The 18,161-nt window shown below is 35.7% G+C and overlaps 1 protein-coding gene across 3 annotated transcripts in view; it reads right to left on the bottom strand.

Annotated features, from left to right (window-relative positions):
* Positions 1-18,161, bottom strand: part of LOC306861466 (MICOS complex subunit MIC19-like) — a 69,839-nt gene that overhangs the window by 43,047 nt on the left and 8,631 nt on the right. For all 3 annotated transcript variants that reach the window (XM_079403717.1, XM_079403718.1, XM_079403719.1), the window contains exons 3-4: positions 15,016-15,109; positions 4,913-5,084 (exon numbers count right to left, since the gene is read on the bottom strand). In XM_079403717.1, coding sequence (XP_079259843.1) covers positions 4,913-5,084; positions 15,016-15,109 — 266 coding nt within the window. The remainder of the gene's footprint in view (positions 1-4,912; positions 5,085-15,015; positions 15,110-18,161) is intronic.

Raw genomic sequence — 18,161 nt, 5'->3', positions numbered from 1 at the left:
TTGAGCGTGTGTCATGTTTATTAAACATATTCTCACTTTGTTGATGTGTAAATCAATTTTTTAATTCAGCAATGAGGTCATTTACATGCAAAAATGATTGACCTACACATGCTGCTAAGCAAAAAGACATCTAGCCATAGCTTGAAATCAAAAAATCGTTGGATGGGAAAAATAACAAGTGTGAAGTGCTCTAGAAAGTCCCATTTGTAGTTGAAAACCGAGAGATTACAATGAAAGTGTGGTAGGTTAGTCTCCAGCCTTTCACAAGGAAAAAATCATTTCAAGGAGAAAAAAAGAAACAAAAAGAAAAGAGCTTTATGATAGCACTGTCAGAACGGATGATTACATGAGAAAAAGCGGCATGAATCTGGCGATAACCCTTCAAATTCTATTAAATAAGCTCCGCTCAAAGAAGAACTTAAAATTGAGAGGAATGAAATGTGTGTGATGATGTCCGTGAGTGAAAATTTTCTGTTAAGAGAAAAAGCCAAGAAAGTGTCCAACTAATTTTCCTCGGTGTTAGCGTTTGTGTGTGTGTTCATTTCGTACTGAAAGGAAAAGACATATCTCAAGACATGTCTAGTTCTCTTCATTGATCCATATTATTTATTTACAACTATATGTCTATTTCCTGAATGCTTGTTGAGCAGTGAAAAGTGCAAAACACTCAAGACCAAATACTTATCACACAATTAAAGCATCACGGTACTGTATATTATCGACTATCTACTGACCTGAACTGTTAATGTGCAACATTTTACAATTTTACAGATCCTAAGAAGTCTTGCATAGCCAGACCTCTGTCTGAACATCCACAATGGTCCACAATTGAGCTGATTTTGGCCAAGAAACACTTATTTTGACAGGAAGAAATCACATGACTTCCATAAAAAGCAACCAGTTTTTTTTTGTTTTTAAGTTTTTTTGTTGCCTGGTTAATCTGTTAGTAATATTTGTTTAATATTTTTATAGTCTCGTTTAGCAGCAGAAGACACCAAAAATTAGGGGGAAAAAATTGGGCTTATCAACTAGAATTTTAATATCATATTAAAATTCTAATTATCAGCTTATAAACTAGATATGCAATATTTTAATCATTAAAAAACTAAATTATATAATATTTTGTGTAAAATAACATTAATTCATTAAACACAAAATAAAAGTAAAAAATGGGTATTAATTTTGAGATTTGCTCAACTTTTAACGTTATTAAATAGTATTTTTACAGAATAACTTGATGATGACAGGTAATCTAAATGTAAAAAATAGAAGAAAATGTATGTGCACAATGAAATATGTAATCCATATGTAATAAGAAAATGCATGTGCACAATGAAATATATAATCCATATGTAATAGATATATAGATGGATAGATAGACAGACAGACTGGTAAAACATGGTGGAAAATACAGTCTTTTCTGTTCAACTAAAAAAAAAAACAATTATGCTGATATATTTTACAGAGGAAACTAAGAAAACTAAACAGAATTTACAGTTCTATTTCTGGATATCAAACTGAAGAAGTAACCCCACAATGAGCTGAAGGACAACGCAGAAAGAGCTTCCATATCTGACTCTTAAAACTCTCATAAAAAAAAAAATTTACAGTGCAGCAATTTGTTACTCGTGTATGCTTCATTATTGGTCACAACTGCTGGCGATTTTGTGTGCATTATACTGTATTGCAGTGGGTAGGGATTGAATTAGAATGGATTGTTTCTTTGGGCTGCTGGGATCCATATTTGTGTTTGTTTCAGCTACAGTTGGTCTGTTTAAAATCTCGACGTGGTGTAAAATCTTTCAAAGAGCAAATGCTGAAATGAAAGCGCCATGAAGAAATCATGAGAAAACATTCCTGCACACAAAGCACCCCAAGCCGCCCCCTCCTCCTAACACTGTTTAGATTACCCATCGTTCCCAATGACGTTTTCCCAATTCTCTCTCTCTCTCACTCACACACACACACACCTTCCTTCCAGCCGTGAATTACAGCACATCTCAAACCTCATCCCAAAAATGATTCATTTTTCTATTACAGAGATGACTGTTTGAAATGAGCTATGTAATCAATACCATACGTTTGTAAACAGCTCCAGTTCTCCGGGGAACCTCTTTTTTTTACTTCATGCTCAAATAATCTGTGCCCTGTCAAAACCAATGGAGGGGCCCCTCGTCTTACAATGTGTTTACAAGGGCAATTTAGCCGCCTGCAAATAAAATGACCTTACTCTGGTATGTGTATTCCAGGTATTCCTTTTGGATTGGCAGAAAAGGAGATGTAAAGTTTATCAATAAAGGTGTTCATGCACATTTCTATGTGCATGTGCAACACTTTGTTGTCCTTATGTAATCATTTTTGTGTGTGATAGTTTGTTATTATCGTGTTTGGTGTGAATAAGATAGATAAGTGGAATAAGGTCACGACCAAGTCACAACCTCTCTTTACAGTTGCCCAGTTCAGGCAGAAAAGATGGCATTCAAACTCATAACAGTGTGTTTTAAAAGGACAGTTCACTTCAAATTAAAAGTCTGTCCTCATTTACTCTCCCTCATGTCAAATGAACACAAAAGGAGATGTTTTGATGAATGTTCACACTGCCCTCTTCTGTAAGTAAATTATGACACACTTTTCATTTTTGGATAAACTATTTTACGGGTTATGGGTTCATAAAGGTTTAAAATAAGCTACAACAGCTAAAAATTTAAATGTAAACTAACACTTTATTTCTTATTTTAATTTATGACCGGATTCTCATAAACATGGAAAGCATGGAAAAGTGTGGAAAAGTCATGGAAATTAATAAATCTTTATAGGAATTTTTATAATTAATATACATTTTTGTAGTTATGTCAAGCTCCAAACGTTTTAGTATATAAATTCCTGAAAAATTGCTATTTGTGAGTGAGCAAATAAATAAATTAATTAATTAATAAAAAAGTTTGAAAATGAGTAACTGTCAATGTAACAGAAGTAACAGAAATATCTTAAAATAATGTCTTTGAGAATGAAGGGCTAAAATATATCATGCTAGATTTTCAATGAAGTGTTAAATAAAGCAAACATGCTCAAAAAACACTCCGCTCTCAGTGTCAGGATGAGAATCAGTGCCAAGCTAAATTTACATTAAATGACTTCCTGTGAGGCGAGATAATTTAAAGAGCGGAGGTCTATCCTGAAAGGAAAATTAATCTAAAGCAGCAAAAATGCGACTCAAATCTGTTAAATCTTTTGTAAACTGAACAGCAAAAAAACTAAAATGCAGTCATTCCAAGTATTATTTTTTTTTTTTTAATCATTCAGAGAGCTTTCTGGTCTCTCTTTCCACCATAGCAATTGCTCTCTTAGGTCTCTTGGCATTTTAGTCATCAACAGCGGCGGCTCCAGGTTTTTTTTTTGTTGGGGGTGCTTAACAGTACAGAGGGGGTGCTAAAAAACTAATTAAATTGAGAGAAAGTTATATACAGTTTTTTTATATACAGCAGCTTCTAAAAAGGCATATTGAACTTTTTTCCTGTGGTATTAAACTTCTCATTTGCCATTAGTAATATAACTTCTAATGCCAACTGCCAAATATGACACTTACAAAGTAATATAATTTATGAACGAATATAGAAAGAAAGAAAGTTGGGATTTTTTCTTTTTTCATTGTTTTATTTTATTAATTTATTTAAATTATCTTTATTTTTTATTACAATTTTTTTTACACGTATCTAATAATTTTTTTATGACCATCAAGTGTCAGTCACTCAATGCCTACTGTTAGGAAAACATGGTAAATTCTAACCATTTACAATAGATAGTGCCAACAATTCTATATAAAACTATTTCCACCGCGGGCATACATTGCGTGTGATAACCCCCCCCATGCTGATTTGCATCGTATCACGTGTAGATGATAGCCAGAGATAGGATATTGTCAAAAGCATCACAAATGGGTAATATTATGAGGATTTAGCATTTCCAGTTAATGTAGGCCTGTTACATTCTTCTTGTATTATTAGGCCTATTATTATTATTATTATTATTATTATAAGATTACCTTTATTATTAAATTACATGAAATTATTGCCCCGCATGATGCGCTGTGAGGATAATAAAATAGGCTAGCTTACCCCTCATTGAAAAAGTTTTTTTTTTTTTAAAACAGGTCTATTAATTTATACAATGAATTATAGGCCTATAATTATTATTATTAACACTTTAGTCATTAACGAAAACTCAGAGCAGCTTTATTTCATGCACCGATTTTCAAAAACAACCTGTTTAAAGCGAAATACATTTCTTCTCATGTTTTTCACTATTCGAGCCACAAGAGAAATATTAAGGGAATAATTTAAGACAGTTATATATCGTTATCAGCATATGTTAAAGTAGATTCGTCTCTCGTTGTCTCAGAGAGAATATGTGTCATTAATGCAGCGTTAGCCGTCAGTTCTTTTTTTACTTTCACTTTCTCTATAGTGAATTGACTGACATTCACCGTCTTGCGCAAAGTTTGCGCGTTGCTTGCTTGAGTTGCTTGACCCTTCCCCCATATTACCAAGTGTTTATAGGCCACATATTTTTTAGGTTTTTAATGTTTATTTTTCAATGTTAATGAGAGTGACATCATTTCCAATCATTTGGAAATCCTTGGGGGGGGGGGTTGTGCCGGGCCTAAGCAAGTTTATGATGGGGCTATAGCCCCGTCAAGCCCCGCCCTAGCGCCGCCACTGGTCATCAATACATCAACCAATGTAGATTGACTATATATTGACATCACTGAACAAAGAGATCAGATTTCATCCCTTGTGGTACAGTCCTAAATTTCTGAAAATTGGATTTATGTGCAGTGTGAACAAAGCCTAAGTGCTTAGCTGTTTACAACACAGACAGACTCATGCAGTTCTGTGTTTGGGAATTTACTCACATATATCTGAGCTTGCAGTCTTTCATCCTCAGCGGTGATTCTTTCTCTCAGTATGGATTTCTGGATGCTCTGCTCTTTCTCTAATGCAAGCATCCTGCTCACCTCGTCCTTTACCTGAGCTTGAGCTTCTGCCTGGGCCTGAACATGAGCCTGGGACTTTTCCTTTTCCAGCCTAAATGTAAAGCAGCACATAATACAGAAAAATTTAGGTCTTTGGTCAACATTTGGTCAACTATTTAAAATGAAACCATTTATTTTACAACATATGAAACATATTTGGAATTTCAAAATTACCAGTACTTCAAATATTATTTTATTTCATTATTTTATTTTTAAGTTAAGTTGTGAAACTAATCTTCCATAAACCAATAGACGGCTGCTTTCGAATGAAGGTTGAATGGTCAAAACGTCCAAAATTGAGTATTAATTCAAACACAGATAATTATATCCTAACTGGCAGGAGAAAACCAGCAAACAAAAAATAAGTAAAAATATCGAATCATTAAGCTTGTAGTGTAAATGCAGCCTAATAGACCTGCCACTGTCTATTTTGTTGCTAACAATAAATTATACAACAACATTGACAACAAAAAAGAAAAAACACTCTGGCTGGATCATTTTAAGAGCTTTAATAAGCCTTCTACAATCAAAAACGAACATTAGCCCTGGAAAAAAAAAGAAAAACCATACAGCTAATTTTAATTACAGGCCTGCATCTCAGTCAAACTCAGACAGCACTGAATCACAATTAACGAATTATGTCTAATAATCATGCACTGAAGACTATGCCAATAATGCAATTAAGAAAAATTGGAAGGCTACATGCCATTGTTCCACTTTAATTAGTTAATATTCATATTAATATTGAACTTTTTAAATAAATGAGTGAGTTCAATAGCACATTGGTATGATTAATTTCTCTAGCTTTTCACAACTTAAGTGAAAAACATAACTACATTTTTAAAAATCTCAAAAATAAAATTAAGAAAGGCCTGTGCTAGGCCACACATATCAAATGCTTTAAATCACAGTTTGGGAAGAAAATGGTTATTAAAAAAACCCCCCAAAAGTACCAGCCTCAAAGAGGGAAAAAGCGCTCGTATATCAAATGAGATTTTAAATATGTTTCCTCATTTTAAGTTGTCTATTAGGTGTGTGGCGGTAAGAATTCTTTGATGTTTTTGAGATAATCCTGTAGAGCTATTTGGAATTTTGAGCTGGAATGTTGAGAGACTTTATGAGCCATCACCCGTTTCTCACTGTTGCCTAGCAACCTCAGCTGCACCATCAAGCAGGAGGTTTGATTTGTAAAGTAAACTCAGGCAAGACACAAACTGTAATCTGTATGCTGTGTTTTCAATCAAACAGCAGCCATGTAAAAAAAAGAAACCAAAGAAGCTGAAAAGGGCAATAAGGGAGGGTATAATTAGAACGCTGCCGAAACAAACACAAACAAGTGTGTGAGATTTCCAAAGACGTGCTCAAAGTTCCATAAAAAGTTTGAGCATTAAAAACAAACAAAAATACTGAGGGAACGCAATGGGAACTCAACACCAACAATAAAATATGTATTTTATTACACACACACACACACACACACACACAGTAATCATGTTGCATGGGTTGTGGAATTTAATTTTTTTATGTTTACACAGTTTAAAAAAAAATCTAATTTTATATATAGCAGTTTTCTCACAATATAAATAAATAAAATAAATATACAATAAAAATTAATTAATAATAAAATTAAATAAAAAATGTTGCAAGTAACAAGATTGTAGTTATATTTGAGAGTGGGATATGTATCTTTTTAACTTTATAAGTTTAATAGCCCAAGACTGGTTGCCCACTGAAGCTAAGCAGGGCTGAGACTGGTCAGTACCTGGATGGGAGACCTCCTGGGAAAACTAGGTTGCTGTTGGCAGAGGCGTTAGGGAGGCCAGCAGGGGATGCTCACCCTGTGGTCTGTTGGGGTCCTAAAGCCCCAGTATAGTGACGGGGACACTATACTGTCAAAAGAGCACCATCATTCGGATGAGACTTTAAACCGAGGTCTTGACTCTCTGTGGTCATTAAAAATCCCATGACACTCATCGTAAAGAGTAGGGGTGTAACCCCGGCATCCTGGCCAAATTCCCTCCACTGGCCCTTGTCTATCATGGCCTCCTAATAATCTATGAATCTCTCTCCTTTCCACCTGTAGCTGGTGTGTCATAAGCGCAATGGCTGTGGCTGCCATCGCATCATCCAAGTGGATGCTGTACACTGGTGGTGGTTGAGGAGAGACCCCCTATATGATTGTAAAGTGCTTTGGGTGTACAATAGGCATTAAAGCCTCATTCATTCATTCATAATGAACGCAGCCAAAATAATAATAGTAGACAAAATAGAATGAGATTTTATTTTCTTTCTGAATTCTGATTTTCCATTTATCTTTTCTGTCACTTTGTAAAAAAAAAAATGGTCTTGATACACCAAAGAGTACTGTCTTCATTGAATATGACCGAGAGCAACAGCAAACTCTAATTTATGATTAATGTATGTTAGTTTAGCATGCATACTTTTACTTACAACCAAACAAGAATGAGTAAAGACAGAAAGAAAAATGAATAGTTGGTGTCGTCCTGTTGTGTTCCTGTGTTTGTGAACACACACATCATTGAGCATTTTGTTCTCCTGAGAAAAGTGTGAGCGACTCCAGCCATGTCCAGTTTCAGTCTACTGAATTGGACACATATCAGCACAACACATCCATCATTACTTCCCTCTCTGGTATTGTGTGTGTTTATGCCATCTTCCAGGACTAATCCACACGATGCCAGTCCAACAATGAATGCATTGTGAAGCAAAAAGCTGCATGTTTGTAATAAACAAATCCATTATTAAGACATTTTTGTCTTCAAACCACAGCTTCCTCTTTTCATAACATTGCTTTCTCCAATGGAAAAAGTCATCTAATTTCAATCAGGAGAGAAATATGCACAAATCAAGCACTGTTTACATGCGGAAACGGTCTAAAACAGTTCAAAACAAAATATGCTGGTGGATTTTGATGAAAATTTTGTGCAGTCATTGAGTCGTTGTGGATTATAGTACTTATATTTTAGCAAGAGTTTGAAGTTAAAATACCTTAATGAAGGATTTGTTTCTTGCAAGTGTGCAGATTTTTGCTTCAAGACATTAAATGATGGACAGCAGTCGTGTTTTGGATTATTGTAATGTTTGTATCTGCTGTTTGGACTCTCATTCTGACGGCACCCATTCACTGCAGAGGACCCATTGGTGAGCAAAGTGATAAGGCTAAATTTCTCCAAATCTGTTCTGATGAAGAAACATCTTGGAAAATTTTCATTTTTCGGGTGAACTATTCCTTAAATGCAGGTAGGTGAGGACCTCTAAAGCACATACGACCATACTATTTCTTTAGCAATAACCTGACCATTATTTCATGACAGGAAGAGAATAACACTGACAAAGATTTGTTCGTCAGAGCTGAAATAAATGAGTTGTACTTATCAAACATTTTTAAACTTACAAATACTGAGCAGCTTCCAATGAAATGGACCATTCAGAAGAGACCATGACCTTAAAATCAAATAACGCCAAAGCAAAAAGTTTCTAAATAATTCAAATTATATTTCAGGAGCCTATCTCACTCTCTCCATCGCAATAAATAAACTATGCTTTGATAATGTCAGCTGGACGGTACCTGAACTATTCGGTTATCCTTCAGAGTCCTATGGCTATTTAATGTTACACGGTATCCATGCCATCTCGAGTCTCATCCTAGAACAGGTCTGAATATCAACAGCTGTACAGAGACTGGGCTTCGTACGCAAGGGACCAGTATAATTCATCATTTTTTAAAGCCGCACACCTCTGTACACCTGCAGGAGCTGATCTCACTTCCCCTCCGCTATCCCACCATCTGTTTGCTCTCTCCTGCAATTTAATTCACCGCTTATTCCAGACAAAACGAATTCTGACACATCTGTACAAAAGTTATAGAATGTTTCCCTCTGCAATAGCATTTAAAGGAGCATTGCATTATTAATGAGGCAAAATAATGTGCAAGAATGCAGGGTTTGAATATTTCATGAGCCTCCTGCGCCCCCTCCCTGGCTGCTGGTCGTGTGGCTGTTCCTTTATGGTTCTCACTTGGGGGGGGGGTTCCTTTTTTAGTAGGAAAAGACTACAAGATGATGCTGTAATTGTTAAATAATGAATAAACGCAAAGCTGTGCGCCTGTAGCTTTAATTACATAATTTGTCTTGGCCAGTAGTGGAGCGTCGGCTGTGCATTCTGATGGACTCACTGTAAGAACTTTTTGTAAAATTAACATTTTTGTTAGATCATTTTCAACAGATATGAAAAGCTCCTCCTCATTCTGAAGTTGGAGGAGAAAAGCGAGGAATAAATAAAGCAAAGGGTGATTAAGTCACACAGTGACATGGATGAATTGAAAACAAACACACAAGCACCCAGCATGCCTCTGGGGAGAGGGAACATACGCCTGTATTTCAGCTGTGAAATGATAGTGTGCAAGAGCTGCAGGCTGGATTGTGACAATGAGTGAATTTAACATGTGGGCCTGTATCCTCATGCATGCACTAATGCATATATTAATATGCATATATTAAAGGGATAGTTCCGCCAAAAATGAAAATTCTATCATCAGGCGCTCAAATTCATGCTAGGACTTTCTTTCTTCTGTGAAACATGAAATAGCTTTACATGAGGAACAGTCACTAATAAAATCTCTGATCCTCTGATCTTGACATTTGCATCAGTTCACAATTCAAACTGATCGGGTTCTAAAGTTGACCTCTCAACAGTTAACATTTTACTGGAGTTGCGATAAACTACATCTGTGATACTTTTATGGTGCTTTTGTGTCCTTTATGAAGCTCGAAAATTTTAGCCTCCCTTCACTTCATTATAAATAATAAATAAAAATCGAAGCCAGAATATTCTTAAAAAATTCAGGTCTAAAGACATGAGATAAATGAGTGACTTAACTATGCCTTTAACTGCTGTATACTGTAAATAAACTACATAAATACAACAGACTGATTTCAGTGGAATAAATAAATAAATAGATAAGTAAACAATTAGCTAAACATACTAAATAATTAGCTTAAAGGTGCCATAGAATGCATTGATACTCTATCAGATTGTATTCTGATATCTACATAGAAGGTATGTGGCTTAGGTAAGGGCAAAAATTCTCCAGAAACAGTTTTACATGTCAATTTACAACCCTAAGATTTCTCCCTAGAATGAAACGGTCTGTTATGGGCTTATTTGGAAGGGTCATGAATAATAATGTTGTGCTCTGCTCTGATTGGCTGTTTAACAGTGCTGCTCATTCCAGTAGCTCACAGGAAGGAAACACAGGGAAAATATTTATTTCAATACTTTCTTGCGCAGTTATATCGTTGGGTAATTATACTGTAAATAAAATGTGGGCATCAGGGAGCCGCTATTAATATCCTGGGCACTGAAACGGCTTTCAAATGCACGATCGCTTTTTACTTTTACTTTCGAGATTCGTGATCGCATGTACTCCGTTTATACTATGGAGCGGCAGTACCTACCACACATTTTACAAGATCAGATGCTTGTCAGTGGTGCTCAGGATCTGTAAATCATTCGCCATCATCCTCAGGCATCATCTCTGTGGTAAGTGAAATCTTGTGTACTGTAACAGGCTACAGCTAGCAACGAGCTAACCATGTCCCTTCAGTGGCTCGCGTTATTTTATTAGAACGCGTTATTTGTTTTCCGTCCCTTTCTGAATACAGACACCAACCCATCCTTGCACTTCACATCCCCTGCACAGCCTGGAACATAACATTTATTTCCATGATCTGCCATTTTCGCTGTTGTCCTCGCTTGTTTCTTCACAATACCTACAGAACTTCTGATGGTTCGGCTGGCAGCTGGCCTAAAACATGGGTGGGTATATGCAAATGTTGGGGCGTAACTATTAGTGATCCCGACTGTTATAACGACTGTTCGCCTATTTTTCAGTGGTCCTTTTTACTCACGAGATTTACATAAGAAGGAGGAAACAATGGTGTTTGAGGCTCACTGTATGTCATTTCCATGTACAGAACTCTTATTATTCAACTATGCCAAGGTAAAGACAGTTTTCCATTCTATGGCACATATAATACTTAAAAAATAAATACTGTAGCTAAATAAGTAAATAGTTAAAGAAATTACAAAAATAAATAAACATCTAAATAAATTAAATGATAGCTAAATATATAAATACATTAAAAAAAAAATATATATATATATATATATACACATATCTAAATGAATAAATGTCTAAACAAATCAATATGTATCAAATAAATGGCTGAATTAAATATGTATATGGTTAATTAAATAAATAAATAAAACAAATAATTAGCTAAATATATAAATAGCTGAGTAAATAAATGTCTAAAACAAACCCGTCTAAAATAAATGGCTAAATAAATTAATAAAATATATAAATGGCTAAATAACTAAAATAAATAAATGAATGGCTACATAAATCAAATCAATAAAATTGTTAAGTGACTAAATAAAAAATAAATAAATACATACATACATCCATAAAGCAAGCAAGAAAGAAGTAATGAGCAAAGGCTGCTGTTTGAGGTGAGGTCAGGGGTGGTGAGAATGGGTTCATGCCCTAAGATGCCCCCTTCTCTCTGTCTGTGTCCCTGAGGACTGCGTGTAATCCTTAGCGAGTCTCTATGTGTATGAGAGCCGAGGTCTTTCTGCTGATGCAGCATTGTGCAGGTCAGCCAAGCCCAGTCTGTGCTTTTGATCTGCAGAACGGTTCTGCTCCAGTGCCTGCCGCAAATCTCGCATTAGAAAGGCCCGCAAAGGAGCTCATACACACAGGTCTCTGCAGGAAAAACACACACACAGACCAAATTCTGCAGTTTATCCACACACACATAAACAAGCAATTTTGAACAAATAGTTCATAGCGAACTCGTCTAGATATAGATTTGTTCATTTTCAGTTTAGAAAGGTGGATACAGAAAAAAAAACCTCTCGGAGAAAAGGTTTAATCTACATTTTCCCCCTATAAAAGCACTGCTGCTACAGCTTTACACACACAGACAGACAGACAGACACATTTGGCTGTTGAGTCACGACGCGCAATGTTTTTCTATGCATCCTGCACCCTGTGTGCTGCATTTTTTAAAGACATTAAAACTTAAGAAATAGTTGAACTTTTAAAAAACACAACTCGAGACCCCTGCGTTCTTTTTCACTCCACTGAGCTCCATCTACAGCAGCAGTCGTTCAGGCAACCCGCCCACTAAACAATTTTGAAAATATGTCGTTTTCTGATCCTTAACCTCTTATGTTTAGCATTTATTCACACTCTCAAACAAAAACAAAAGGTCCCACACAACAAAATACAAAAATTTGCATCATGAAGCACACTTAAAACAACACACAACAGATACTGTCTGATGAATGCGCTCTTCCGTCATTTATATTTTCAGAACTAAGTTTAAGCAGATGGATACTGAGGTGTATAAGCATGTGATCAAGGTTTATCAGAAATAGCACCATCTTGTAAGGCCAGCACTGTGGTAGTGCAAGATTAATGGTGGGCATTACTGACCCTACCCTATCCAAACCCAAACAGACAGACACACACTTTCATACACACTAGTGAAGGAACTATAAATAAATAAAGCAGAAAGACATGTGAAAGTGAAGAGGAATGTGTACTTTACATATAATTACACTTTATATGTGTCTTCAATGAACCACCCACCGCCCTGAAGCCAGCTAGATTAAAGGTCACTGCTAAATTAAGTTGGCAGTGTCTGACAAATCTACCACCAGATTCAGCTCAAGAATTCTGTTCCTCTAGATGGCATTTGAGCATCACATGCCGATTTAGCTCTCAGGGTAATTGTGGAAATACAGCCCACCTGTCATGTAAAAAAAAAAAAAAAAAACAGAACTTCACAGAAAATTAAATTAAATTAAATTTAAACAATTGAAATAAATTCAAAATTAAAATAAAAATGTAAATAAAGAATAATACACAAAGTAAAACAATAAAAAATTAAATAAAATAAATTTAATAAATTAAAGCAAAACTAAACAAAACAAAAGAATTCCAACGCAAAACACAACACAAAACATTGCAAAGCAAAACAAAGCATAACAAAACAGCAAAACAAAACAAAAAAAGCAAAGAGGACAGCAGATTAGTTAACTAACTGTTCATCTAATTGATTTGGGAAAGAGAAAAAATTAAACATACAAGCATACAAACAATGGTCCACCTGAAGGTGAGGTTGGAGATTGCCACTATAAGGTCTTCAAACCCAAAGCCAGAGGCTAATTTCATTCAATTCAATCCTGCGATCTCATAAGGGCGCTTTTAAAACACAACACATTCTAGAGAAGACAGAAAAAGGAATGAAAGAAGAAATGGGAGTTGGAGAAAGCTAAATGGAAGACAACATTAAGGACAATATTGATTCTGTCTTTCCAAGCATGACATCATGGTCAATAAAGCCCCTACTTTCCCTTAATGGCGTTGCCGGGGCGATGGGATGGAGCACTTTGCCTCAGTTGCCTCAACAACAATGCTGTAAAACAACACACCCTGCCCTTAAATTTACTTTTATGGCCGAAACAAAATAAACTTCCTGTCAATAGCAATTTCTGCAGGACAGAGTGTTGGCCTTGTTGAGAATAACAGTATAAGAGGTACTTGGGATGGCAAGGACGTGGGGGGACTCAACGCTGGCACATCCATCACAAGCTTTAGATGAATAAAATGGAGTGAGTACTTAAGGAACTTGCACTTTATATGAGTAAAGTGTGGTGGTTCAACTAAAAGGTTTGGAAAATGATGACCGTACATGATGCAGAGATATTAAAGGCCAAATGAACGTCACGGTACAGCCACCTACTTGCAGACAGAGAACAGGACAAAAATGGAAAGACTAAGCCCTCACCGGTGGAAACTAATAGATCATCACATATGAAGAAATTAACTCCACACTGACTCCCGCTCCCTCGCTTTCAAGCATGATTAATTGCTTTCACAAAAAAAGGAAGAAATAGGGGAAAAGTGAGCGTGATGTGCCCAGGAAAGGAGGCAAGTGGATCCAGACAAAGCACTGACAGGTCTATGTCCCAGTTTGACTGCTGATGAGAGAAAATTCTCATTAAGGCACACAGCTTCTCAGCGTCTTTTACTGAATTAAATAAGAGTTCATACCTCAACTCATAAATTTGACCAAAGCCGTGGCAAAATTTCCTCATAAAAAGGCCTCATGTTAAGCCATAGGAGGTAACATGCTGTGATGTAATGTAGATATTCAGTTATTGAATTTGTTTTTCTTTTTTTTTCTTTTCAGAAACACTTGTGGTATAAATAACAATATAATATATTAATTATAATTTATAATACATTCATTTTTTTTTTTCATTTGAGCTTCATTAAAAAAAAAAAAAAAAAGCGAACCAAAATCTATGCCTACAAATCCAAGAAATCAAACTTCATGTTTGACAAAAAATCTAAATGGCAGCCATTTTACTCTACAAGAATTATATAATACAAAACAATGACAATGATTAAAGGGTAGTTCACCCAAAAATGAAAATTCTGCAAGTAATTACTCACCCTCATGTCGTTCCAAACCCGTAAGACCTTTGTTCGTCTTCAGAACACAAATTAAGGTGTTTTTGATGAAATCCGAGAGCTTTCTGACCCTGCAACGACAGCAGTAGAGCTACCACATTCAAGGCCCAGAAAGGACATCGATAAAATAATCCAGGTGTCCAATCTGGAACTTGAATGTGGTAGTTGCATTGCTGCCCATCTAGGGTCAGAAAGCTCTCGGATTTCATCAAAAACACCTTAATTTGTGTTCTGAAGACGAATTTTCATTTTTGGGTGAACTGTCCCTTTAATCATTGTGTGTGGGATAATTCTCCAAACAGAGACTTGTGTGATTTCCAAGAACACCAATTGCAGACAGGAAGAACTGATCTGAGCTGTTTGGTGACTGTTTAATGTCTGTAAGAACAGTATAAATGTATGCATGGATAGTCACCATTGGTTGAGCTCCTCCTGTCCCTTTCTCCTCTCTTCCTCCAGGCCTTTCTGCAGCTCTTCATAGATCTTTCTTCTCAGTTCAGACTCATCCACTAAACAAAAGACAAAACATGCACATTAGACGTTGAGCTACTGCTCATACACCATATGGTTATTCCAGAGCGTTTGATTTTGTTGTTGCATTTCATAGGAGGTCCTAGAATGGCAATGTACTGTGAGTAACAACGTTTAATGTTGTATTGTACACCTGAAGTATCTTTGAGGCAAGTTTGTACTTGTTTGTAAAGAAGTTTGTAAGCAAGTACAGTGAGGTAGGTATTTTGAGCCCTCAGGACATCTCTGCCTTATGAGGCAAAGCGAGAGAAACTGAAATAAAGAGGAGAGGGGTCCTATACGCCTATGCACTGACAATGACTATAAAAATCACTTTCAAACACACACACTTCAAAAATACACTTTTCACAACTTAGTGTTGATATCAACACGGCCACAGTCAAATGTGTCAGTGTGTGTCCTGTTCTTTATCTGGATGGCTAATTGTCTGTGAAAGCACAGCGAAGAAATAAAACGGACAAACTCTTAGCTGCCAGTGGAAAAAAGCAGCAGTAATGCAGCATTGCAGAGCCCCTGGAGCTACTGCATGACAGGAAGTCCAAGTGCTTTGCAGATGGAGACACAGTCTTATAGTTCGTAAAAACAACCAACATTTCATCTAAAAAAATACAAATAGAAAATAAACAAATAAATTTAAATAAAGTAGTAAAGCAATCGGTCCTCACAGACACGTCCAAGTCAAATCTTGTCACAAATCCAAGTTGAGTCTTTCATGGCAAGTCTAAAAGGAAGTTTAAGAGGTCTTACTTAAATCAAAAGATAATTTTATTTTTAAAATCATGTACTTCTGAAATAAATTATTTATTCATTATTCACTAACTTGTTAAGGGCTGGATCATTTAGCTTAAAAAAAAAAAAAAAAAAAAAATTTTCGGCAAAACTTCTTTCTGTAAACAGCACAGATTTCTCTCCCCACAGTAAATAAATGAGAACTATGGTAATCACGGTGTGTTATGCAGCATATTGAAAAAAAAAATCTTCTTGGACACTAGTGATGTTCAAAAGTCTCTAATCCAGAGTAAAAACAAAACAAAATATAACTAAATAAAATTGAATCTAAAACAAAAAAGAAACAAGCAAAAACCCCCAAAACAAAACAGTACTAAACTAAAAAAGGTCTGTCAACTCAAGGCAAGTCCATTTAAATTCAATCCATGACTCAAATCCTTAGTTCAATAAAATGAAAGTCAATATAAATAAATTGATATTGCGACTTCCTGTAAAGTCAAGTTTTCATCTCTAAATATAGAGGCACGTATAGAGGTTTTAAAACTTTGAAAACGTTGTTAACGTCTCTTCTATGTATTTATACTTAACATAGGAAAGGAAGATGCAATAGCTGCCGGTAGTTTAAAGTGATGTTTTATAAGCAGCCACCGGAAGGAGCAGTCACTATGGCTGCCATATGGTTTGGTTGCATAACGATGTTCATTTTAGAAACAATTTGAGACTGTAAAGCCGAGAGAGGAAACCTGTTGGGAGAGAAACACTTAAAGATATCACATACAGCAACCTTCTTCAAGACTAATGAGAAATCGTCCTGTTGCCGTGACAATGCTGAAGAGGAAACCAAAATTAATTGAGGATGCTGGCAAGGCATTTATCAAACAGCAGGCTAGCATAATGGATACAAGCAGACAGGTGCTGTCTAAACCTCAAACCCACCAGATACCATCAAATTAAAGATATGGTGTGATATCCTTCACCGGCAACACAACTAAAAGGCGATCTTATTTTTATATATAACAGCTTCCTTTCCACTTGAACTCTTTGACTGCAGTCCTTCCACAACACAAAGGATCATCATCAGAGCACACACATCAGATTCACTCACGCTGTTTAAAACTTGAATGCAGAAAATGGCAGGGATGGTAATGAAGACAGAGAATTTGTAATGTCGATGAGTAGAGGTCAAGCAATATTAGTTCTCAATGGCTGATACTGATAACTAGAGAGCAAGACCTATAGGTAAAAAAAAAAGTAAAGTCGTGACGTATTGTCAAGTATGGTGACCCATACTCGAAATTGGTGCTCTGCGTTTAACCCATCCAAGTGCACACACACAGCAGTGAGTAGTGAACAAATGCACACACACACACACACCGTGAACACACACCCGGAGCAGTGGGCAGCCATGCTGCGGCGCCCGGGGAGCAGTTGGGGGTTTGGTGCCTTGCTCAAGGGCACCTCAGTCGTGGTATTGAGGGTGGAGAGAGCGCTGGACATTCACTCCCCCCACCTACAATCCCTGCCGGCCGGGGACTCGAACCCGCAACCTTTCGATTACGAGTCCAATTCTCTAACCATTAGGCCACGACTTCCCCAGGTATAGGCTGAAATAACGTGGGCCTCATTCAATAACTGTACAATTTCATACTTTTTGTGCAAAATAATTTTACATGTAAAAATTCCACAAATTACCTACTATAAGTTCACTTGGTTATTAAATAAATTAATGAATGCAATATTATAATGTATTTATAATTTGTGAAAATTATATTGCTATATGTTGGAATCAAATTACATTTAAATATAATGCAAACATATGTGATAAATATAAACATTATCAGAGTTGTAGTGCAGTAGACTGAGCAGCTGCTCAACATAGAATTCATGATAATAATAATAATAAATAATTATAATAATAATAATAATAAATATTATTATTATTTGCAATATATACACTATACTGCCAAAAGTATTGGGTCACCCCCTTCTAATGAACAGGTTTGACTACTTTAGTACAATACTGACAATACTTTTGGCAATATAGTGTATATATATTAGTGCTGTCAAATGATTAATCGCATCCAGAATAAACGTTTTTGTTTACATAATATAAGTGTGTGTGTACTGTGTATATTTATTATGTATATATAAATACAAACACATGTATGTATATACTTAAGGAAAATATGTTATGTTATATATTAAATATATTTATATATATATAATATAAATTATAATAATATAAATATATAAATGTATATACATGTAAATATTTTCAAAATATATACTGTATGCATTTGT

The sequence above is a fragment of the Barbus barbus genome, assembly GCF_936440315.1.
Source record: "Barbus barbus genome assembly, chromosome: 42".
In the NCBI taxonomy this organism is placed as follows: Eukaryota; Metazoa; Chordata; class Actinopteri; order Cypriniformes; family Cyprinidae; genus Barbus; species Barbus barbus.
Note: the sequence above shows the minus strand (reverse complement) of the source record. Positions and strands in the feature narration are given on the sequence as shown.